At 37.8% G+C, this 26,953-nt stretch overlaps 1 protein-coding gene across 1 annotated transcript; it reads left to right on the forward strand.

Annotated features, from left to right (window-relative positions):
• Positions 1 to 710: 710 nt before the first annotated feature.
• Positions 711 to 12,801, forward strand: zgc:56585 (uncharacterized protein LOC393297 homolog). The gene is made up of 8 exons (XM_036587868.1): positions 711 to 861; positions 950 to 1,060; positions 1,162 to 1,285; positions 6,766 to 6,872; positions 8,525 to 8,621; positions 10,414 to 10,490; positions 11,516 to 11,679; positions 12,445 to 12,801. The coding sequence occupies exons 2-8, from the start codon at positions 965 to 967 to the stop codon at positions 12,581 to 12,583; spliced, it is 804 nt and encodes a 267-aa protein (XP_036443761.1). The 5' UTR covers positions 711 to 861; positions 950 to 964; the 3' UTR covers positions 12,584 to 12,801.
• Positions 12,802 to 26,953: the final 14,152 nt, after the last annotated feature.

Genomic DNA, 26,953 nt, shown 5'->3' on the forward strand with positions numbered 1-26,953 from the left:
CTGAAAAGGGATTTAAGGGTTCTTTAGAAAAGACAATGGTTCTATATAGAACCGTGAACACTCAAAGAACCCTTTGCATGCTTAAATGGTTCTTTGTATGGTGAAACAGTTCTTCAGACTGATGGTTCTAGCACCAAAAAGGGTTCTGCTACTGTTACAATGGCAAGCCTGTAACAGTAGAATAACTCTTTTTGGTGTTATATAGAACCATTTTCAAAAAGGTTCTAAATAGAACCGTATACAAGTGTACCTGCGCTTATATTTCACTTTGAATCAGCTCATCTGTTATTTTCACTTTTCTCTCTTTGAATTTTACTAAACGTTGAGCCGCTTCGTCGACGTCTGTGTTTTTTTTTTTATTATAATTCCTGTTATGCAAATAGCATCATGCTCATTTGGGTTACTACTAGCTTCCATTCACTGTTAGACACAACAAAAAACACAGTGAAGGGCCCATATCATGGAAAACTGAATTGTCCCCATTTGTTTAAAAAACAGAAGTATGTAAACGCTGTAAAAGTTTCAGTCCAATAATCCAGACCATATACGGAAACTATGCCCATGTTTGGAAACTATGCTGCAAAAACAGCCTGTTTACTTATTTTGTGACATCACAGAAACCAACACATTTACATATATACACCAATTCAGCCTTCAGCTGTTGGAACCCACACAAACATTGTAAGTGGGTGAAAAAATTATAATAAAATACAAAAAATGTAGTATATGGGCCCTTTAAAGGCATTCCTCTAAACTCCTCCTTCTGTGACAGCCAGGCTGATGGAGTTATAAAAGCCACCAAGAAACAAAAGCAAGCTTCAGCTTCTGCTCACATCTGGACGAAAACGCACAGAAGACACCGTAAGCCACTTACTGTTAATCTGCTAATTGTAATGTCTGTATTTTCTCAACAAATCACTGTATTATTGCTCTTCTCATTGCTCTGCAGGCTGCATGTCTTTACATGATGGCCTTGCAGGGTAAAGTGGCTGTGGTGACTGGTGCTGCTCAGGGTTTGGGGAAAGGATTTGCTGAGATTCTCTTGCAAAATGGAGCCAAAGTGAGTAAAAAACAGTGACTTTTTCTAATATTCAGCGCCCATAACTCTCATACACATCCCATGATCTCACCCAGTGACTTACAGATGTGCTCCTGATGTAGGTAGCTTTGCTGGACATCAATGAAAAGGCTGGTAAAGAGCTGGAGACGCAGCTTAATGAAGCATATGGCGCAGACAGGACCCATTTTTATGCAGCAGATGTTTCCTCAGACCAGCAGTTTAAAGGTAGGAGGTTCTTGAAGGTTTTAATCATCTCCCTAAACCCGCTTCTGACTGTAGCTGTGAACTGAAGAAGATCTGAGCTGAGGTTAGCGTCGTATTCGCCAGCTTCTCACTGGAATTATCCGTTCCACCTTAAATGGCGCAGCAGTTACGCTTTTCTCCGTTACATCACAATGTAAGTGCCGCGCCATTTAAGGTGGAACGGAAAGTTCCAATGCGAAGCTGGCGAGTAGCGTCGAAATGCAGGTTTGTTCTATGAAAGCTGGTTTAAGTCTGGATATTAAGCTGAATATGGAGCTTTTCTCCTCTATCTTATAAACTGAACATGTGAAGCACAGAAAACACGCCAAAAGTTTCTTCCAGTGAGTTTTGGTGAAGATTGTGGAATTTCCTGCGCCTCACTGAGTAAGGGAGCGTCTAAAAAGTGCAAAAAGTGGACGTTTGTTTGCTTCCCTACTGAAAAAACAGCTATGCTGGTTTATGCTGGTCTAGTGCTGATCTGGTGCTGATTTAGCCGCTCACCCAGCATGGTCATGCTGGTGGACCAGCATTTCTAAAACACGACATATGACAGTTTTGCTGGTGGCCAGCCAGGATAGCGTGTGCTGGTTTTTCTAGCAGGGTTATTACAAGCAAATACTGTGAATTTGAAAGCAAAATTTAAGCTTTCCATGCTTGAGAGAGTAAGGGAGCGTCTAAAAACGCACAACGTGAACATCTTTGTGTAGGTTTGTTTAGCAAAATGCAAGCAAACATCTCAATATGTGGACTAAAAGGTGGGTTAGGCCTACATAAATGTAGTAAGTTTGGTTTTTTACAGTTTTGCAACATAAGGCTGGGATACAGGAAATCAGAGCCCGTTTCAGTTCTCTTTTTAACTCACTCTCACCCACTTTGACTCACAACTCATATAAATTACACAACTGGCCACATGCAGAAGAGGTGACCGTAAGAAGTGGACTATTCAGTGGGAACACACACGCCTCAGTGAGCTAATCAGCTAGCCATGCAAACTTTGCAATGCAAAATGTTGTCAAGATATGTGAGCATAGCGTACATAATGTGTGGGAGTAACTGCTTTGTCTGGAACACTTTTCTTTTCGTTATTGATAGCTGTGTAGCCTTTAGTGGAGCATTTTAAAATAGTTTATTGCCATGGCTTTTAAAGGGAAATGTGTCAGGTCACAGTGATTTCCCTATACTTCAGCTAATAAAGTAATGGAAGAGGCCTTAAGATGGTGCCGGGAGAATGCTTAAACTTAAACATGGCAGTTTTCTGCAACTTTTAATGCACAATTTCTATTTATGTTCTGAACATATTGGGAAAAAAACCTTTTGCACGTTTTATGTTTTTTTGTTTTTTTTATTTATGTATGTTAAATTCAGCAAATAAACAGAAATTGTGCAGAAGTGTGTTCTCTGTAGAGGATGTATTTAGGGACATTGTCATCACGGGCTGTTGCAATAGGGAAATTTAATGACCATTAATAATAACAACAACAATAATATTCATAATAATAATGATATTACTGTTATGCATATATATATATATATATATATATATATATATATATATATATATATATATATATCTGCATACTGACGTGGTGGTGGTGTGTTAGCGTGTGTTGTGCTGGTCTGAGTGGATCAGACACAGCAGTGTTGCTGGAGTTTTTAAACACCTCAGTGTCACAGCTGGACTGAGAATAGTCCACCAACCAAAAATATCCAGCCAACAGTGTCCTGTGACCACTGATGAAGGACTAGAGCAGAGGTCACTAATTGGCGGACCGCAGTCCGACTCCGGACCCAGATGCTGTCCTATGCGGACCTGGACCATAACTGATAAACTATGGAGAATTATTTAATTTCGACAGGTGGTCCTATTTTAATCAGTGTAGCTTTTCTAGCCTTTATGGTACGGCTTTAGCGGCCCAGGAGACTCGCGGACCAATCGCTCTTTATAGTGGACAAATAACTGTAGAACTACAAAGTGCACCTATATAGTAAGTGGAGCTGATAAAATGGACAATGAGCGTAGAAACAAAGAGGTGGTCATAATGTTATACCTGATTTATATATAAAACAGTTGACTTTGTGCATTTTTAGACAGTCCCTTAATTTCCGAAGTGCTGTCCTCTATAGAGACAGATGTGTAGCTGCTGGTATGTGGTGGCGAAGGAAGTGGTGTAACTCTGCCAGGCGCTGACGCATTTCCTCTCTGCAGTTTTAAATGACAGTGTCTCAATACAGGACTAAATGTACTCTTCTGGGAAGGCTTTACACTAGATGTTGAAACATTGCTGTGAGGATTTGATTGAGCATTAGTGAGGTCAGGTACTGATGTTGGATGGTCAGTTCTGGATCACTCCAACTCATCCCAAAGGTATTGGATGGAGCTCCATCACTCCAGAGAACACAGCTCCACTGCCCAATACTGGGGGGCTTTATACCCCTCTAGCCCACACTTGAGCAGCTACTCCAAAGTGTCCCATTCTATTGCTCAGTGCGCCTCACAGCAAGAAGGGCCTGGGTTCAATTCCCAGCCGGGCGGCCAGGGTCCTTTCTGTGTGGGTTTCCTCCAGGTGCTCCGGTTTCCTCCCACAGGCCAAAGACATGCAGTCAGGCCAGAGTGTATCCTGTCCAGAGTGTATCCTGCCCTCTGCCCTACCTTCTGACAGCTAGGATAGGCTCCACCACCGGCCCCCAACGACCCAGAAGGATAAGTGGTTTAGAAAATGTGTGTGTGTGTGTGTGTGTGTGTGATATGCTAAGGTAATGGAAACACATGTATGTGCTTGTTTAACAATCCTCTTAATTTTTCTGTCTTAATCTAAATTTTTTTCCTCTTCTGTAGTGCGTTTGTTTTCCTTGCAGCCTGCAGCTTCGGAAGTTGTGTAAAGGGTGTCAGAAGCTACAGTTACATTACACCAGGCTTTATGACATGTTACTACACTCAGTTACGTAACAAGGGTTTGCCTAATAATCTAATAATAATCTAACTAATAATCACATCTGAGTCTGGCAAGTCTTGACAACTGAAGGAATTTCAAAGAGGTTGCTTTTTTAAATCTCTCCACTATGAATGGATTTAAAGACCAAAATTCGTCTCAAAACGATCATAAAACAGTGTCTCAGTCATCAGGCAGTGAATTCATAACCATTTCACGTAGTAACTTTCTGTGAGGGAGCTTTTAGAGGTGGACATCTGGTTCCTATCACCACCACTGTGAACAGTTCTGACTCAGTAAGTTTATCTAGAACGGAGCGTTTCACACCAAACCACTCTGAATGACATCGTAACCACTTAATCATGCAGACATTTTATGAAAATCAGCAGATCTCTCGTTATGAGACTGATGTTAAGTTTACTCCACCTGTTTCTAGATACAGTTTTCTCACGCTTCAAGAAATTACGCTTGAAGGAAGTAAAATTATCTGCCAATACAGGCAAATCGTTTCAGTTGATAAGATCACTACGTAAGTTAAAATGTCTGCATGTACAAAAATATCCAGACAGTCCTTCTAATGAGTGAATCCAGCTGCTCGTTGCTGTATAACCTCCATAGAAAAGCACTGATCAGCAGAATGAGACAGAGCAGCTGCCCATGACTCTAAGGTCACTGTGTCCAATGCTAAGCGTGGGCTAGAGGGGTATAAAGCCCCCCAGCATTGGGCTGGGGAGCAGTGGAACTGGGTTCTCTGGAGTGATGGAGCTCCAACCAATACCTTTGGGATGAGCTGGAGTGATCCAGAACTGACCATCCAACATCAGTACCTGACCTCCCTAATGCTGAATCAAATCCTCACAGCAATGTTCAACATCTAGAGCCTTTCCAGAAGAGTTGAGGCTGTTCCTGCAGCACAAACTCACTATTAACACACCCTCATTTCAGAAGAAACGCTGCTGCAGACGTTTCTTTTTTGATTTTTTTTTGTTGTTTTTTTTGCAGTGAGATAATGTCTTACTATAGAAGTGAGCAGATCCAGTCCGATTAGTTTTATACATCGTGCCTACAGGAGCCCGGCCCTAACTGCTGGCTCAAGTTTCCGTGGTTATTTGACTGCAGTAGAGAATGACTGAGAGGCATTAGTCAGTGTTGTTGATGGATATTAAAACTTTTGCTTTGCATGATTCAAATGTGTCAAACTGGCACACGTGAATAAAATACGCCGCAACAACACAGTTCCTGCCCAAGTAAACTGGTATCAGCAATTGTGTAGATGTAATATTGTAGTATTATTGTGCTGCCGACTGACACGTCCTGTACACTCAAAGCACTGTTCAGTGTAGCAGGTGTAACCAAGCTGGAGTTTTGTAACTGTGAGAGGAATGTATGAAATAATCTGCTTTAGATGCTGATGTATCTGATGATTATACCAGCTGCAGTAACCAGGATGTTAGTTAATCAAAGCTGAATGCAAAATGTTTGTTCCGTTTCACTGGAAAAACAAGAAGAGACCGTTGTTGTTGTGTTTCTGGGAGAGCAAGACTTTATTAATACAAACAATATTAATGACACATTATATTTGGACATTTTTCCCATCCTGGAATAGCAAAAGCAGAGCAAATTAGTTATATCACCAATGCTCTTACTTATGACTGTACTGTATATTGCTACACTGTTTTATGCTGCTACTTTTTATGTATTAAATAGTAAGATAAGATATCTTTACTGTCACTGTACAAGTCCAGTGAGATGTCATTTGGAGCAAGCCTGTGGATGCTTGAAACTGGTAAAATTGTAAAAGTGTAAAAGTATAAACACAGGCTATAATATACAAAATCTCAAATTAAAATGTAATGAAGTAAATATATACACAGAATAAAAGAATAAAGCGTCCTGTACTGAGAGCCATGTTGAAGGGATGTTGCACAGAACAGTTATTGCAATTCAAGGCATGGAAGAGTAAATAAAGCTTATGTAAGGCTGTTTATGTAATGCAACATAATACTGACCTGCAGTTTCCTTATTTGCATTGCATCGTTGTATTTCAGCACCTACGGATTTCATTTGCCTTCCATACTTTACTTATATTCTTACATAAACTGTGGCCATAAATCTAAACATATGTCAATGTTATTGACAACTCTGCCTACCTATCTAGTCAATTTTTAGGATTTGTTGTCCTTAACTGTGAAAGTTCATAGCCAGTGTGCCCAGTTTGAAATCCGGTCATAGTCCAGAAGACAAGGCCATTGATCAGGTACAGCACTAATGTAGTTAATGATTTGAAGACTACATGCATGTCACAGTGTCATGCTTGTGTGATTTATGATATATATACAGTGAAAGGCAATATTTTGTAACTCATGGTGAGTATATCTATAAAAGTGTGTGGTGTCCCACAGGGCTCTGTGTTTGGGCCACTTTTGTTCTTTTTGTGTATGTTGCGATAAAAAAGAATTTAAAACACAGTATTTTCATAATGAAGCGTGAGGTCTAATGCACTACTGTTGTCGTTCTCTCTTTTCGTTACAGATGCATTCCAGAAAGTCCTCTCAAAGTTTGGCCAAGTGGATATATTCTGCAATAATGCAGGAATCATCAATGAAAAGCACTGGGAGAAAACAGTGTCCATAAATTTAGTAAGACTGCTTCTCTAACTTATTCTATTACTGACTAATATTATAATAATATAAATATTAATATGTCTAAAGTAGGTTGTTCTTTAAACTCTGAAAAGTGATTACAGGGCCCAAATCACGGAAAACTCAATTTTTTCTTCCTTCTTATAATACAACCCTGTTTCCAAGAGAATTTAATTCAATCCAATATTTAATTGAAAATAGTACAGAAACAACATATCAAATGTTGAAACTGAGAAATTTTATTGTTTTTATTGTTGGATGGGGGCCTGTTTACCACTGTTTTTCATCACCTCTTTTAACAACACTGTAAGCGTTTGGGAACTGAGGAGAAACTGCTGTAGTTTTGAAAGTGAAATGTTTTTCTGTTCTTGCTTTATACAGGATTTCAGCTGCTCAACAGTTCAGAGTCACCTTTGTTGTGTTTTTCATTTCATAATGTGCCAAATGTTTTTAGTGGGTGTCAGGTCTGGACTGCAGGCAGTCCTGTTTAGGCCCCGGACTCTTTTAATACGGAGCAATGCTGCTGTAATACATGCAGAATGTGGTTTGACATCGTCTTACTGAAATAATCAAGGCCTTCCCTGAAAAAGACGTCGTCTGGATGGCAGCATATGTTGTTCCAAAACCTGTATATATCATTCAGCATTAATGGTGCCTTCACAGATGTGTAAGTCACCCATGCCATGTGCACTAATGCCCCCCAATACCATTACAGATGTTGGCTTTTGATCTGTACACTGATGACAAGCCAAATGGTCCCTTTCCCCTTTAGCGCGAAGGATGTGGCGTCCATGATTTCCAAAAAGAATTTTACATTTTTATTCTTTGGCCCACAGAACACTTTTCCACATCACCTCAGTCCATCTTAAATGAGCTCAGGCCCAGAGAAGGCAGCAGCGTTTCTGGATCCTGTTTATATATGGTGTCTACTTTGTATGGTAGAGTTTTAACTTGCATTTGTGGATGCAGCGACAAACTGTGTTCACAGTGGTTTTCAGAAGTGTTTCTGAGCCCATGCAGTGATTTCCACTACAGAATCATGTCTGTTTTTAATGCAGTGCTGCCTGAGGGCCCAAAGATCACAGCCAGCAAATACTGGTTTTTGGCCTTGTCCCTTACATACAGAGATTTCTCCAGATTCTCTGAGTCTTATAATGTTATTATGTACCGTAGATGATGAAAAGCAAAAGTTCTTTGCTATTTTACTTTGAGAAACGTTATTCTTGAATTGTTCCTCTATTTGCCCACACAGTCTTTCAGAGAGTGAACCTCTCCTCCTCATCTTTACTTCTGAAAGACTCCGCCTCTCTGAGATGTTCTTTTTATACTCAGTTATGTTACTGACCTGTTGCCAATCAACCTAATTAGTTGTGAGATGTTCCACCAGGTGTTTTTTTTTAAGCATTACACAACTTTACCAGTTTTTTGTTGCCCCTGTCCCAACTTTTGGAAACATGTTGCTGGTATCAAAATCAAAATGGACATCTATTTTTCAGAAAACAATAGAAATTCTCAGTTTCAGCATTTGATACTGTGGGGTGTTTGCAGAGAGGGACAGCATGAGCTCAGAGAAGTTCAGTTCAGGGCGCTTCTGGGCTGATTTTCTTAAATCTCTCAACATTGTTGTTGTTGTTGTTGTTGTTAATCAGAATGGGGTGGTGAGGGGAACGTATCTGGCTTTGGACCACATGAAGAAGGAGAACGGAGGACAGGGCGGAGTCATCGTTAACACTGCATCATTAGCAGGTACACAAATGAAGTTAAATTATTCAGGAAACTTTCGGAATCAGAGAAGGAGACAGAAAAAAGAACAAAGCCTGATTTAAAACTGAACTATAAACATTTTGTTTCATTGAAAACACTAAAACAGTTACTCTAACATAATACATCAGTAATGCATTTTATTAGCATCACTTTCCTCTGTATTTCCTAATGTGAGCAGATTTTGCATAAACTGGAACAAATGCAAATAATTAATTATTATGCATGAGTCTACAGGAGACAGATTCCATTCTGAAGCTTGAATCTAGATTTACTTTTAGATTTTTATTTGCTATTTAATTGATATCCAAAAAAATCAGTTAATGAAAGAAATTAATGTGTTTGAATAAAAGTCCCTTTGGACTGGGCTAAATCTCTCTGCTGGACTGGGCTAAATCACTGCTGGACTGGGCTAAATCTCTCTGCTGGACTGGGCTAAATCACTGCTGGACTGGGCTAAATCTCTCTGCTGGACTGGGCTAAATCTCTCTGCTGGACTGGGCTAAATCTCTCTGCACTGTAAAAAAAACACCTCCGTTTGCTTGGATCTGTTTAGCTTGCAGTGTTTTTAAAGCGAGACTGCAGGTGAGCAGAGTCCTTTTCTGAAACACTTTGTAAAACAGTCCATATCACAGCAAATCTTTAGTGAATTGACTAAACATACCGGAAAAAAAAAACATTTATTTTTGTGATTACAGTTCAAAAGAAAAATGTTTGGTATGACCAAAATTTCTGCCTGCCTTAAATTAAAAATGAATAACTAACCGTGACTGTTTGCAGTGTGATGTATTGAGATTCTGATTACATGTTGAATTGATTTTAGCTTTTAATCCTATTTTCCAATATTATAGATTTTACCCATAATTAACAATTCACACCTGTAAAAATGACATATTTACTAGTAACAATTAATTTCTTACAAGTACATTTTAATTTTTATGAATTTTTGTCAATATTTAAATTTAATCTTGGAATTTTAATTTTCATATGCGCAAATCAAATTCTTGATAACAATATGTAAATATTAACTAATTGAAATTTCATTTTCACATGTGTAAATTGAATTCCTGAACAAAAGAATAGGAAATAAATGCTAAAATATTTGCCATAGTAGTTAGAATTTCAACATTTTAATTTAATTTTTACTTAAAAAAAAACAAATGTTAAATTTTAATTTATTCTCGTAAAAATTGTTACTGTAATTATAATGAACCGGGAAATGAAATTAAATTAAAAGTTGAATTTTACATTCAATTTTAATTTAAATGTAGTAAAAACAAAAAGGTCTTGATAAAGTTTCTCCTTCTTTTAAAATCCGTAGCTCTGTTTCTGAGCATTTTGCTTTTCTTTGTTTCTGTTTTTTTTCATTTCTTTCATTGTGCCCATTTTGGCAGCCAACCAGAGCTTCACTTGGCAGGTCTTTAATATGTATGACCTCATTTGCATGTGAATTCTGATTGGCTCTTGCATTAAAGCAGCATTAAAAAGCCACAGGCTAATCACAGCCGCAGTGGCTTTAAGAGTAGCTCTTATTCACTGTGCTGCATGTTTTGCGTGACTTAGCGCTGTAACTGCTGAGGTTTATGAATCTAGTCCAGAGTGTTTTTAAAAGAACTTTAAGCACAAAATTTCTGTGTTAAGAAATTGAGAGCAAAAAGAATAGAAACCAGAATAAACCGACTACAACCTCAGGTGTCACTGTCAGTTTTATTTACTTTAATAAGACGTTCACAGTGTAGCTGCGTTCTAACCCTGTGCTCATGCTTTTCTCTTCTAGGTTTGGGTCCACTGCCCCCATCTCCGATCTACACTGCCACCAAGTACGGAGTGGTGGGCTTCAGCCGAGCTTTAGCTGTACGTCCTCTTCCCTTCTTATCTTCTGCTATTGTACTGTTGACCTGTTAGTCCCTCTGAGGATTTGTAGGACCCTGGAATTCACCTTTTTGTCCTTCTTTTGTTCTTTCTCATCTCTCATTTATTTACAAGAGCAGGTTCTCCAGTTCCCTCTTTAGTTTCAGGCTAAAAGCCTCTTTCAGATGCTTGGAAGACTGCATGACTGCATTAGTCCTTCATGTGTATGAAGCTTGTATTGCAGCTAAATTAAACAATAACTAAAAAAGACAAAATGGTAAAATGGGTTGTGTGTCTGGGGAGGCTCAACATACAGCTTCCAACTGCAAATTTAAGTGTATATATATATATATATATATATATATATATATATATATATATATATATATATAGTCTGGGGCTAATTATAACAATAACATTATCACAGTATAATAATTCTTCTGTTAAATATAAGATTACCTGATTTAACTGAACACTATAAATATTTATTAAACATTCTGTATTTTTTCTGCTAATAATCATAATTATTATTAGAAGTTGTTGTGGTTTGCTGCGGCAGAAGAATTACTAAAACATTTATTAAAATGTGCTTTAACAAGTGTATATGTTATTAAAATTTTCCTGCATTTTTTACTGCTCCCCCCCGAAGGGAAGACCACGTGGCTTGTTGCCCCCAATTAATTTATGCCTGAGACCCCTGATCTAGGACATACGTCCAAAAAACATTATTTTCCTTATGGTGTGCCACAGGGCTCTGTTCTTGGGCCAGTTTTGTTCTCAGTGTGTTTTGCTGCCATAGTTTGAATGTTCATATGTTTAACTTCATGACCTGTGTAAATGATATGCAGGGCATCATAGTTTTATTGCCTGTTATTACTGCTTCAAATCAGACTATTATCTAGAACGTGATTCTAGTCTTTCAAATCGTAGGATTTCTCCTTTTTCTCGTTACGTTTCTGACACTGGAAAGCATCCAGAGAGAGCAGTGGACTGTAGCTCACCCAGCTTTTGTGTCTGTGTGTCTCCAGGCGGCTTCAGAATGGGCGAAGTATGGCGTCAGGGTTAACGTGCTGTGTCCCACCTTCGTACGAACGCCCCTAATCGACAGCTTCAATTTGGAAGAGCAAACCGGACAGTTTATCGGATTATCGGATTTTACGCGCTCATTAATGGAGAAGTTTCCTGCGCTGGAGTGAGTTACTGTCTGATTTATAGTGTTTTCTCTCCACTTTAAAGGGATAAAAAAAAATCTAGTTTTCAGTTTTAACATCAAACACTGAACACTGACACTGTTCTAGAATGTTCTCCTCCCATTTACACTGTTCTAGAATGTTCTCCTCTCATTCATACTGTTCTAAAATGTTCTCCTCCCATTCACTCTACTCTAAAATGTTCTCCTCTCAATCACACTGTTCTAAAATGTTCTCCTTTCAATCACACTGTTCTAAAATGTTCTCCTCCCATTCACTCTATTCTAAAATGTTCTCCTCTCAATCACACTGTTCTAAAATGTTCTCCTCTCAATCACACTGTTCTAAAATGTTCTCCTCCCATTCACTCTATTCAAAAAGTTCTCCTCTCAATCACTCTATTCTAAAATGTTCTCCTCTCAATCACACTGTTCTAAAATGTTCTCCTCCCATTCACTCTATTCTAAAATGTTCTCCTCTCAATCACACTGTTCTAAAATGTTCTCCTCTCAATCACACTGTTCTAAAATGTTCTTCTCTTATTCAAACTGTTCTAAAATGTTCTCTTCACACTGTTCTAAAATATTCAGCTCTCATTCACACTGTTCTAGAATGTTCTCCTCTCATTCACACTGTTCTAAAACATTCTCCTCCCATTCAGACTGTTCTAAAATGTTCTCCTCCCCTTATTATTATTATTATTGTTGTTGTTGTTGTTGTTGTTGTTGTTGTTCTGCAGTTGAAGGTTTGGGTGTTTGTGTTAACAGAGTGGAGGAGGTGGCTAAAGCGCTGCTGCTGCTGGTGAAGGATGAGAGTCTGAACGGAGCGTGTCTGGCTGTGGCGAACGATGGAGCCGGTCTTGTTTCTTTTCCAAAAGAAATCTCCAAAACTCCAGTATCTCTCTAACACCCCCCACTAAACCCCCCACTAAACCCCCCTCAAACCCCCCTTAACCCCCCCCCCAAACCCCTCTCCACTTACTCTCGTTATAATCCCTCACCCCAGTCCTCCGCTGCCGGTGGAATGAAGCTCTGTGCCTTTCAGCATTAATCACTGAAAAACTTAACCTGTCCTCAAATTGTGTAACAATCAGAAAAATGTGTGAAATAAATATGTACCTGTTATTTTTTGTTCTGTTTATTCTCCTTTATGTGCTCTCAGCTGGGAGTCCTCACAGAAACTCTGCATACATTCACTCTTGTGCCTGTTTTTGGGCTTTTACAGGCTGCTGTGGTTCATCAGCAGCATGTATTTCATATATTAAAAGTCCAAACTCTCCCACTCTGCCTTAGTAGAGCCCACAGCATCAATAACAACATACAGATACATGAGCTGCAGTTCATTTGTTGTGAAATTTATCACTTATCAGCAAACAAATGGCTATATATATATATATATATATATATATATTAGGGTGTGTTAGTGTGTGTTGTGCTGGTATGAGTGGATCAGACACAGCAGTGCTGCTGGAGTTTTTAAACACTGTGTCCACTCACTGTCCACTCTGTTAGACACACATGCGTTGTTGGTCCACCTTGTAGATGTAAAGTCAGAGATGATAGCTCATCTGCTGCTGCACAGTTTGTGTTGGTCATCCTCTAGTCCTTCATCAGTGGTCACAGGACGCTGCCCACAGGACGCTGTTGGCTGGATATTTTTGGTTGGTGGACTATTCTCAGTCCAGCAGTGACACTGAGGTGTTTAAAAACTCCAGCAGCACTGCTGTGTCTGATCCACTCAGACCAGCACAACACACACTAACACACCACCACCATGTCAGTGTCACTGCAGTGCTGAGAATGATCCACCACCCTGCTCTGTGAGGGTCCATGGGGGTCTTGACCACTGAAGAACAGGTAAAAGGGGGCTAACAAAGTATGCAGAGAAACAGATGGACTACAGTCTGTAACTGTAGAACTACAAAGTGCACCTATATAGTAAGTGGAGCTGATAAAATGGACAATGAGTGTAGAAACAAGGAGGTGGTCATAATGTTATGCCTGATTGGTGTATGTATGTATACAGGGTTGGTCAGAATACTTTGAAACAGTAGTGATGACTGAAACCTGAATACACTGTGCTAAATGTATTGTAACATACTGTAATGTTATATATTCCATTGTTTTACATATATAGTAACATATTCAGAATGCGTTTAGAATACATCATGATGAAGCACATTGGACTGTTTACCTTAAACTGTTTCCCACTTCACACTGCTCGATGATATTACTGGTCGGCAGTTTTCTTCATGTAATTCTTCTGCTGATAAATTTGATGAGAAATTCGCTGATCATTTAAATAAAGTTCCAAAAATTCTCAACATTTTTTTTTCTCTCTCATCACCTGCATCAGTCCACGGCCGCTCCCACAATCCCCTGAGCAGGAGTCCAGTACAACACCGATGCTGAACTTTTCACCTACAAACATGTTCACTACAGCGGGGATTATTCATTTAATCATCCCTCAAAAGAGCTTAGAAACGCTGAGATTAATAACTGATCACATTGATTTATCAGTCTACTCAGGCTTTAGCAGAGCTCAGTAACACAGATTAATAACTGATCACATTGATTTATCAGTCTACTCAGGCTTTAGCAGAGCTCAGTAACACTGAGATTAATAACTGATCACATTGATTTATCAGTCTACTCAGGCTTTAGCAGAGCTCAGTAACACTGAGATTAATAACTGATCACATTGATTTATCAGTCTACTCAGGCTTTAGCAGAGCTCAGTAACACTGAGATTAATAACTGATCATCACATTGATTTATCAGTCTACTCAGGCTTTAGCAGGTGTGTCAGTGTTTGTAAAGGAGTTAATTAAGGTCCTCTTTAAAATTAATCTAGCACACATGTTTCATGCTGTGTGCTGATTTTAAAATAGCTGAGAAACAAGCATTGAAGGTGTTTCACCTGAAGATTGTATGTTGGTATGTGTTTTAAATACAGTGGGTAATTATCCTAAAAGTGTTGTCTTAAAAAATTGAATATCGCCTTTAGAAAATGGAACTAGGACTGAACACAGATATTTACAGATACACCTTCATAAAATGAAAACGGTTCGGCAGATGGCGATCCAATTTTAGAAATCAGGAAATGTTCCATGTTCCATGGCCTAACAGGTTCCCCCTTCCCCCACAGACCGCATCTAAAATTGGATCAGCGTCTGCCAAACAATTCTCATTTTATATGGGTGTTTCCTTAATTTTAAGACACCCATAAATATATATCAATCAATCAATCAGTCAATCAACTTTATTTAAACCTGGAATCCAGCGGGTGGTGAAAACTACCCATCACAGGTGCCCAGTTACCATCTGTTGAGAACATTTACCATAAGCGCTGCCTGGTCAGGAACATCATCAAGGATGTTTCTCATCCTGACCACGGACTTTTTACCCTTCTCCCATCTGGCAGGCATTACAGGAGCCTCCGCTCCCAAACCAGCAGCCTCAGGAAGAGCTATTTCCCTGAGGCTTTAACCCTGCTGACCTCCACAGCGTCACTTTAACCGCATCTTTGCACTCAGTGCGCTATTACTGTACTTTATATCCTGGTATTACTGCACTATTCATATTTGCACAGTCTATTACTGCACTATTCATATTTGCACAGTCTATTACTGCACTATTCTTATTTGCACAGTCTATTACTGCACTATTCATATTTGCACAGTCTATTACTGCACTATTCATATTGTGTCTATTACTCTACAGGTTTACTCTGCATACTTATCTTTTACATTGTGCACCTCACTGTACGCCCTCCACTCTCTCTGTATATATGAATATTATATTTATACCTGCATATCTATATATTTTTTACCACTATATACAGTCCTTCTGCACTTTATATGTGAATAATACTGTATTTTGCACTTCTGGTTAGCTGCTAACTGCATTTCATTGGCTCTTTATTTGAACTCTGCACAATGACAATACAGTTTAATCTAATCTCATCTAATCTAATCTAATCTAATCTAATACACTGAGGGAGACCCTCATTTACAATGTAGCCGAGCAATACAGAAATCAGGAACTGAGAAGTTGGATAGCAAAAATAATTCAAATGTTATAATAAAATGATAAAAAATCATAATAGTAAACTTTAATAAGAAGGTACCAATGCAACATTAAAATCAATAAACCATTAAAATTACAATATAGTAACTTAACTAGTAACAGATCAGATAAGGATAAAATAAATAAAAACATATATTAATGAAATAAAAGAAAGAGGAGACGTAAGACAGTAAATTGACAACAACAACATTTATTTGTACAGCAATTTTTACAACTAGTGTTGTCTCAAAGCAGATTAACAGAAAAGCAGTTTATGGAAGGATCAAAAGAATAAAAAATAAAATAAAAAGAAAACAATAAGGAGTCAATGTGTAATAACAGAAATAAAAAGAATACTAATAAAGGAAATAACAGGAATAAAAAGAATGATAAAAAGTAAAGAAGTAAAAAGTAAAACAATAACTAAGACACAGCTAAAACGTACCAAAAATCATATTAAAAGTTAAGTAAAATCAAATAAAGCAGTGTCAGGCTGTGTGGAGGTGGTTAGAGACTCCAGAGAGCGAAGCTGTAGAGTTTTCTGTAAGTCCAGCTCAGTAAAGCTCTCAGCACCTGAAGGGTGATCCAGTCACTAGAACGAGTCTGATAAACTGCATTACTTACACAGAGCATAGTAAGAGTGTATATATATATATATATATATATCTATATATATATATATATATATATATATATATATATATACTCACTGAGCATGTCCATTTTATCAGCTTCACTTACTATATAGACTACAGATTATTATAGACTGTAGTCTGTCTGTGTACAATGTGTACAATGATCTTTGATACATATGGAATTAATATTATTATATATTGAATGAACTTTAATAGTTATGGAATCAATATTGATATATAATGAAAAGTGACATTTCTAAAAACTGATATGTTGCTGAGGTTTCCACATGCCTCTGTCACTGCTGGGTTGAGAGTGGTGCCCCACCCAAAAATATAAAGTGTCCAGTATGCAGACACATTGATCTCTTGGATAGATGGACTTGAGAGTGGCTGATAAATGATGTGTAGCTACAGATGGACATATATATATATATATATATATATATATATATATATATATATATATATATATATATAATGGGTGTGTACATGCATATATGTATATAATGTCTATTCATGCAATGTTTAAATATGTGTGTGTGTGTGTGTGTGTGTGTGTGTGTGTGTGTGCGTGTGTGTACATGCATCTCTTTCAGTAAAGGTGGCTGAAATGTGCTCTGAATTCACGTGATTCAAATGTGCACACATTCATTTCCACATGAATAAAATATATCAACACATTTTCTTTTGGTAACAGCTGTGTTGACGTAATCCATATTTATTAATGATGTACACATTTCAACCGCGACCCAGAAGGATAACCGGTTTAGATGATGGATGGATGGATGGATGGATGTACACATTTGAATTAAGTATAGATTTAGTAACGTTACTGTGATCGGTGTGTTCAGCACCAGATCTTCCTGCAGCTGCATAAATGGCGCCCTCGTGTGGTCCATTGGTGGAACAGCAGCTTTCTGCTCTATCAGAGTTCAGCTGCTGGACTCCCAACTGCCTCCAAACAGAAATGACAAATGAACTTGCAGGAGCTCATCTGGGTCACGATCAGCGTAATATTCAACTACCTCCCTGCAGAATGTACACACGTAAAAAAAGACGGTTCTTCAAGGGTTCTTTAGTAAAGAAAATGGTTCTATATAGCACCGCAAAGGGATCTTCTACTGTTAAAGGTTTGATATTGTAACTATAGAGGAACCCTTTTGGTGTTATATAGAATCATTTTCAAAAAGGTGCTATATAGAACCATATACATTACATTTTCCATCAATCTGAAGAACCATTTCAATCAATCAATTGATCAGTCAATCAATGTACATTGAAGGAGACCCTCATTTACAAAGACAATGCAGAGAACAGGGATTAAGAAGTTACACAGTGAAAACATTACAAGTGCTAAAAAGTAATAATAATCATAGTAGTTAATAAAAAATAAATCAATAAACCATTAAAATGACAACAATATAGGACCTTAACTAAAAATATAATTAATGAAGTAAGACATAAGAGATGTAAAACCATAGGTTAATAATGCAAAGAACCTATATATATATATATATATATATATATATATATACCGATCAGGAATAACATTTTGACCACCTCCTTGTTTCTATGCTCATTGTCCATTTTATCAGCTCCACTTACTATATAGGTGCACTTTGTAGTTCTACAGTTACAGACTGTAGTCCATCTGTTTCTCTGCATACTTTGTTAGCCCCCTTTTACCCTGTTCTTCAGTGGTCAGCACCCCCATGGACCCTCACAGAGCAGGTACTACTCAGGTGGTGGATCATTCTCAGCACTGACGTGGTGGTGGTGTGTTAGTGTGTGTTGCGCTGGTCTGAGTGGATCAGACACAGCAGTGCTGCTGGAGTTTTTAAACACCTCAGTGTCGCTGCTGGACTGAGAATAGTCCACCAACCAAAAATATCCAGCCAACAGCGTCCTGTGACCACTGATGAAGGACTAGAGGATGACCAACACAAACTGTGCAGCAGCAGATGAGCTATCATCTCTGACTTTACATCTACAAGGTGGACTGACAAGATAGGAGTGTCTAATAGAGTGGACAGTGAGTGGACACAGTGTTTAAAAACTCCAGCAGCACTGCTGTGTCTGATCCACTCAGACCAGCACAACACATACTAACACACCACCACATCAGTGTTACTGCAGTGCTGAGAATGATCCACCACCCAAATAGTCATAATGTTATGCCTGATTGGTATATATATATAGATTCATATAGGACATTACACTGTATTTACTAATCAATATAAATATATTTAATACACTGATATATATATATATATATATATATATATATATATATATATATATATATATATATAAACAAACATGACAATATTTTAGACTTATTTTGGTCCCTTTGAAAAACTCAAGAATCAAATGAAATCTTTACTTTCAGAACAAAATTGTGGTTGATTTTCATTTTTTTACATAATTTGAAAATGTCAGCTGATGTTTACACTGTGTCAAAATTTCATGACAAGCTGACCAATAAAAATGGTCCAAAATGACATAGAATGAAATGTTGTTACATAGACTTACATTGTAAATTGAGAAGGTTTTTTGCTTCTCCTGTAAAGTTTCATTTTTGGATATATGAGGTTTTGTTCTGACGTTAGCAATAAACAAACAGAGAAGGCATGAAATTCAGTGCAGGACGGCTGAGTTCTGTGATGTCTTTAATCCTCCATGTACAGAATAATGAGCTGTACTGGGACGTTCACTGTGAATATCAAAGTATTCCAGTGTTACACGCACTTTAAGTGTATTTATGGATGTATTGAGTAAGCGCAGCATTATTAGCCAAACAGTCTTCTCTCCAAAACGCTTAAAAGAAGAATAACACTCTCCAGAGAGAAGTGGCGGCCTAAGTGTCATTTTCTTCAAATTACTCCCAATAAAAACGGCCATTTGTTCTGCTCTGATGTGAGATTTTTTGTGAATGACCCAAAGCTAGCCGCTTTAGCCGGCCTTCCACTGTACGCTGCGGAGCAGCTTGTTTTTAATGGGATTATAATGACATTTATGGCCTGCAGGAATTGATGTGTGCTGGTTTTATGAGGTGTGAGTGAAGGGGTGGGGTTATGGAGGCTGCAGGAATGTTAATTGGTGGACTTTGTGGGCAGTGCCTTTGTTCTGCCCTCACAAACTCCAGTATGTGAATTTGTGTGCCTGTAACACGCAACAAGCAGAACCTTAAATAGAAAGCCTGAGAACATACTCTACTGTCTAGTTTAGACTAAAACTTCAGAATCACTGTTTAAAAGTTAAGAATCACCATTTAAAAGTTAAGAATCACAGTTTAAAAGTTCAGAATCACCGTTTAAAGTTCAGAATCACTGCTTAAAAGTTCAGAATCACTGCTTAAAAATTCAGAATCACTTTAAAAGGTTGGAATCACTGTTTAGAAGTTCAGAATCACTTTTTAAAATTCAGAATCACTGTTTAGAAGTTCAGAATCACTTTTTAAAATTCAGAATCACTACTTAAAAGTTCAGAATCACTGTTTAAAAGTTCAGAATCACTTTTTAAAATTCAGAATCACTGTTTAGAAGTTCAGAATCACTGTTTATAAGTTCAATATCACTGTTTAAAAGTTCAGAATCATCGTTTAAAACTTCAGAATCATCGTTTAAAACTTCAGAATCACTATTTAAAAAGTTGATGATCATTCAAAGTTTCAAATTTAATTCAAAAGATGAGAATCACCATATAAAAGTTTAGAATTGCCACTCAAAAGTTGAAAATACATTCAAAATTAAGAATCACTAATCAAAAGTGCAGAATCACTATTCAACAGTTTAGAATAGAAGGTGTGAGTCTGAGTCAGGCGTCTGGGGTGCAAGACAAGCCTTGAGTCTCTGAAGTGCAAGACCGAGTCAAGTCACAGGGGTTTGTGCCTCAGTTGTGTTTCTGGGGTGCGAGTCTGAGTCGAGGCTGTGGGTCTCTCTGGAGACCCAAACAAAACTGATAAGTGATACAAAGTTGGAAATGTTTTGTTCATTCACCACATTTGGTTGACTCTCCTAATATAATACAATTTTTATTCTCAGGCTGAAATGTAAAGAAGGTGAGTCCGATGCAGAAACATGAACTCGAGTCACATGTTGACTGATTCGCGACTCGAGTCTCTGCACGCAATGAATGTACACAAACGTTCCTGTGGGTGTGTGAAAGTTTAGTGCTGCTGTAAATGTCAGGTATGTTGGTTCGTGCAGGAGGTGACAGCACCTGTAAAAGTCTGAGACCTTCAGAGGTCATAAAGCTGAACGGAGAATCTACAGGAGGATCCTCAGACGTTCCTCAGCCAGCTTCACCTTCCACACCAGCGTAAATGTTTAACACAGTCCTAAACACAGATAAATCACACGGAGAACATACAGCGTTCTGCACCCTGAGCTGATCTGCTGGCTGTATTTACCTGCTCTAAAGCGTCCATCTTACATTTCACACTAATATCACGACTGAGAACAAACATAGTTCACACAGGCTGTATACTAAATCCATTTGAGGTGACCACATCATAAGTCAATTTTTAAGATTGTAAGACAAAATGTAACGATAATAAGTCATTATTTTAGGTACTGAGTCAAAATTTAGAGAAAATAAGTCATTATTTTGAGAAACTAAGTCAAATTTTTAAAAAGGCATTATTTTGAAATAAAAAATTAAGCAAAAATGCCATTTTGAGATGCAAAGTAATAATTTACAGAACAAAAGTACTTATTTTGAGATACTAACGAGAATTTTGAGAAAATAAGTCATTAATTTTAAAAAACTGTCAAGACAAAAGTCAAAATTTAGAGAAAATAAGTCATTATTTTGAGAAACAAAGTTACATTTTAGAAAAACGGCATTATTTTGAAATCAGAATTTAGAGAATGTCATTTTGAGATGCAGAGTAATAATTTACAGAACATATAGTACTTATTTTGAGGTACAAGTCAGAATTTTGTGGAAATATGTCATTATTTCAAGACACTAAAACAAAATTTCGAGATACTAAATCGAAATCTTGACATACTGCTACCAGAAAAGAGGAAGATAAAAAAGGAAATAAAGTTGGAAAGGAAATGTTTTATTCATTTACCAGACAATGTTTTCTCCTCTACCTGTGAGACTTTCATAAAAACCTTCAAACCACAGTAGCCTTCAAAAAGAAGTCCTCAGAAGCCCAAATCTCATATGCCCAGTCCAAAAGTCTATTTTTTGATGTTTTGTTCAGTTTTCCAAGAATTAAAGAAATTATCTGAATAAAATGATAAATAAGGTGCTGTAATTATCGACTTAATTCTTCTTGTCAATTTATCTACTTTAACATTTGGTCTCCACTTTTAAAATATGATGAATTCTGGATGTTATTTTTATTAGAACGTCATTCTTGGTGTTCTTTCTCAGTCAGTTTAGGATCTTTCGTCATTTTGGACCAAACTAACATTTCTGCATTTTATTCACAGCATCATTCTGATTATCTGAAAGCTGTGAAGTTATTAATCATGAGCAGATTCCAATCATTTATCTGCAGATAGATACATTTTATATTATTGAAAACACTGATTCTACCCTTCTATACAGCAGTGCACGCTCTGTGATGTTCACTGAAGCGCTCAGTAACATCACATCAAATCTGTGAGGCTTCGACTCCAATGAGAGGGTTTTCAGCTTGACCCGCTTACGTGGTTGATATTGATACCACATCTGCAAATCATCAGTTTAGTTTTATGTCGTCAAATCAGTTCTGCTATGAATTTAAGGTAATTGAACAAGCAAAGTCTGCTGAGGTCTGCATCTCAAAGCAGCCACTCTGGACGTTTGCATGAAGTCTGCATTGTTTGCCATAAGATCCAGAACAAGGGTCAGCACCCTGAATGTTAAGAAGAGCCATTTTGTTCTTTCAGCAAAAATCAAACCACTTTGGGAGCCACAATATTTTATATCTATTTTACCATCTTGGCTGTAAATATGTCTCAGTATGTGCTGATGTAACAGTATAGGCTAAAAAATATAAAATAAACAAAAACACAGACTTACTTTGCTCTGCTTTAAGCTTTAGCTCAGCTATAGCCGCTTTTCTCACATCTCCAGCAGGAACCTTTTCCACGAATGTAGAACAGTTTCTTGTAAAATGTCTCTCAACGTTTGACTTTTTATGAGGCTGAATTCGCTTCTCATTCGAAGACTTCTTGTTTGATTTTTCTGTTCCACCTTAAATGGTGCCTGGGGTGCCAGAATGTAACTGCTACACCATTTAAGGTGGAACGGGAAAATTCGAACGAGAAGCTGGCGAATGAGAAACTGACTTCAGCTTTGCGACTTTTTAGTGTTTCAGTTTCTCAGTGCAGATTAAACGTATCAGGAAACCAGCTGGAGTGATTATAAACACTAATCAGTCCATTCATCTCCAAATTATCAATGTTCGTCTTAAATCTCTCTCTTTGCTGTTTCGTTAGCTACTAGCTAGGCGAGACTGTTGTCTGCGTTACTATGGTGACCAGCAGTCTGCGCTGATCTTCAGGGTTAAAGGGTGAATTAGCAGTTCTACATTAACTCCAGAGTTTAAGACCATTTATTGTTGAACGATCAGCAGAGCTTTATTTTACTGTAAAGGAGGATTATTTTATTTTTACCTACAAATCTGATTCTGCTGTGGAGCCACAACAGGGCAGTAAAAGAGCCGCATGTTGCTGACCGCTGCTCTAGATAAATGGAACAAATAAGAGTCCTACACCTATGTAGACTTTCTCAGCAATGCGTGTGTTAATTCTGCAGGTCTGGAGATTTAGAGTGGACAATACAGAGTTTGATTAGCTGGGTTTGTTTTTGTTTTGATGAGTTCGAGGAGATCTGTCCCTTCTGCTCACTTAAAGGAGGAAAACAATGAAAAAAGACTCAATATTTCCATCAAGACAAACAAAATCAGGGAGGAAATTGCGGAGATGCTCTGTCCACACAGTCAGCAGATTGATCGGCCTTAAAATTCACCCACTCTGGAAGCTCTGTGGACAGCAGTGAAGAATGTGCGGGCAGTGGATTTCCTTTAAATCATTAAATAGACTTTACAGAAGTGAAATAAAGCAGTACAGAAAGGCTTTAGGCAGCCATCAAAGTGGTTCATAACGGTTCCTATGGGCAGTAAGTGTGTCTTTGCCAATATAAACACTGCATAACATTCGAATAAATACAAATAAACATGAATACAGTAAAAGGTAAGTTTTAATAGTTACTAAAGTGTGGGTTGGAAGAATACAGTTAAAAGAGCGTAGGTCTGGTTCCTGATTTCTCACATGGATTTGTAGCCCTTTTCCTTTAAATAATAAATAACTGCCCAGATAAATGACTTTACTTATCATTTTCTCAGATGCTGAAGACTTTGGAACAGAGTAAATAATACTTACACCCTGATTAGCCCAAATGCTGCATCAAACACTGTGAAACACCCATCAAAAATGTTTAAAAAGTAAACTGACAGAACTGACCACCATTTCTAGCTTCACCCAAACAGAAACATCTTCTCTTATCCAACATGGAGAAAAGCAGACGACATTATCTTGGTGTAGTTTGGAGGAAGGTGCTGGCGTTTGGTGGAGCCACTGTTCTGTCCAGCTTTTATCCTTATCAGCCGTCCAGAGTTAGTCTGGATCTCTGGCTGATCTGGAGATAAACTTCCTCACACAGCAGCTCAACTTCAGATACCACCATAAACACCATGAACACTGACCATCAAACGTGTGAGGACACACAGCCATGGAGAATATTAATACAGATGACTGTGTTTACTGGCATGGAATAATTTAATATATTAAAAAGAAAAATGTGCAACTTTCCAAAAGCGGCAAAACTTAAAGAACCACTGATAAAAAGCCCTAAATTTGGAGCGACAGACACGCCTCCTTTGGAGCAAAAGAGTTTCAATAGTTTGAAAAAGAAAACTGTGAAGTCATTATTTAGACAAAAACTGCTGGTCATATCAATAAAGACATTTATGTGTTTTAAAGTATTCGGACGTGGCTGTTTTGCAGGTATTCTTTCTTAGTTAACTGACAACTTACAGTGAAAGTCAACTGTGTAGTTAGTGCAGGTAAGGCGGGGGTGGCACATTTATCAGAGCCTGTTGTAAATCCATTTTTCACTTTTTGACCTAGTTTGAAAATATCTCTCAAACAGTGAACATCACACAAGCCTGAGTGTGGATCGACTTCCCTATCCCACTTTCTGAGTGCAGTATTCTTGAAATAGTATAATTTTGGACAGTGTCCTGGGTCATTCTACAGAAACGTCCACATTTGTGTCCCTAGCGTTTACAGATATATTACACTTAAAAACATGTTAGGATTACAATTTATTTATATTTTAAAATAAAACGATTATTTTAACAGTTACACCTTCTTGAGCCTCAATTCAGCAGTATTGGTTCTTAAATCAATCATATAGAATTCCAAGCACCACAGAAGAGCTCGTCCTCACAGTCATGTGTAAAGGCTGAGGCCATATTTTGAAGAAAAAAACACGTTTTTCTGCAATTTTAACTACAATAATCTACACATGACTATGGAATATATAAATTTATGACATAAAGAAAACAAATGCCAAATAAATATTCTAAAATATATAAATGAAAGTCCCCAGGAGTCGTGTCACTGGTGTTACCGCGTAACAAAAAATCTCTTATTTTGAAATAAAAGTCACACTGATGACATCACTCAACTTCCTTTCACCTGTTTTCTGAGGATCTATGAAGAAAAGCTCATGGTGAGTCCACTGTGTCTTTCAGTTATCAGAGATTTTCTCATTTAGCTCATGATTTCATATGAAGCTTTTAGCTGAAGTCACTGGTGTGACAGACTTTATTCTGAGGTAATTGAGAAAAAATAGAATCCAAATGGATTAAATTACATATTTTAGTGGATATTCCATGATTGACAACATGTGGTTTGATGCTCTGTAGCAGTTATTCTGTAAAATGCATTTTCATTAAAAATGTCTCTTGTGTTTCCTTTATTATGTGTAACACCAGTGAGGATCAGTAACACCAGTGACTCCTATGGAGAGATAGAAAAGTGGACGTTTCTGTAGAATGACCCTCCTTCTTAAACTGCTGCTCTGTAATCGTACTGAATGCAGTCCAGCAGAGATGTTGGCCGCCCCAAAATGGCAGCGCCGTTGACGTGTGTGGCTGTACCCAATGTGGCACCTATGTACGTATGTCTATGGGTGAGCAGAGCTGGCAGCATGCTAGCTAAGCTAATGCTAACCAGTTACTCTCTCCCGGTTAGCAGCGCCATTTAGAAACTGGTGTTAGATTGGAGCTTTGATGTTTGTTGAATGGTGGGTACGTTGTCGGGTTTGAAATAACGCAGCTACATCATTATGTCATCCCACTGACTGGTTCTGTGGCCCTAAGCATGGTTAGCTAACCATGCCAGAAAAAGGTGCCGAGCTCGGTTATTAAGTGTTTCGTGTCAAACCAAGACTGAAAAGCCACTGGAACAGGTACCATCTGTGCTCAGAACCATTCGGCCCTGCAGTGGAAAAGAGGCCAAAGCATTTTAGTCCATAGGCAGAGCCTTATTTTAGCCACGCCCCTGCAGTTTAAAGCAGGAAGTGAGGTTGCATCCCTGTCCCTCATGGCCACATAGTGAGCAGTTAGATCCCATTGTTCTGAAGTAAATGAAAATCAGTGTGGAACATTAAATTCTCCAGGGTATATTTTGGTTTGTCCATCTGAATTTTCATGACCAAATCGTAAGGCAAATTATTCAGTAACTGCATGAAATAATTGTAAACTTTTATTTTATTTATTTATTTATTTGTAAAAGCTCCCCTCAAATTAACAGAACATGTGTTTTATGATCACACATATTGCTATATGCTTACAATTTACTGCTGAAAGCCAAAAATCTTAGACGCTGTTTGTATTATCTTATAAAAATAATTTTTACAGAGCAGATCACTGAAGAGACGCCATCTCTTTATAGTTTATAGCCCAGATTTGTGGAAAAATGGGTCGACTTTCAGTAGAAAAAAAACTGTGAGTTCAGCTTCTTTTATTATAAGGGTTTAAAATGACATCACCCATCTATTTGACTGGAAAGAAGACAGTTACAGCCTCATATGACCCCCACTTATGAAATATGAAAGTTATGAAGAATATGACGAAGTGCGTTTTGGAACCACCGGTGGTCTCAAGTAGTTGAAGAGGTTAAGAATTGTCATTACCAAAACACATATTTTCTCCAATTAAGCGAACTTTTTTGTGTTTTATGAAATACGATAGTTTTATGTGTTTACAGCTGTTCTCAGCTATGTTTTTTAGTCATGTACTGGCCAGTGTTTTTGAGTTCTGCTCAAAATGAGCTAAAATTGTCACTAAACCATCCATGACTAGGCTTAATTCCTGTCTCAGAGACTGACCATAAAGATTTCAAGGTTTCTTTCAAAAGGAGATTTAAATAGCATTTCATTTAATTTACTTTTGTTGTGTGTTTTTCCCTGAAAGCTGCTTTGGGACAATGACTTGTTAAAAATCCTACATAAATAAACCTGCAAAAGCTGATCAACTGATAAAGCTTTGAATGCCAGCACTG

The sequence above is a fragment of the Colossoma macropomum genome, unplaced genomic scaffold (genome assembly GCF_904425465.1).
Source record: "Colossoma macropomum unplaced genomic scaffold, Colossoma_macropomum, whole genome shotgun sequence".
Lineage (NCBI taxonomy): Eukaryota > Metazoa > Chordata > Actinopteri > Characiformes > Serrasalmidae > Colossoma > Colossoma macropomum.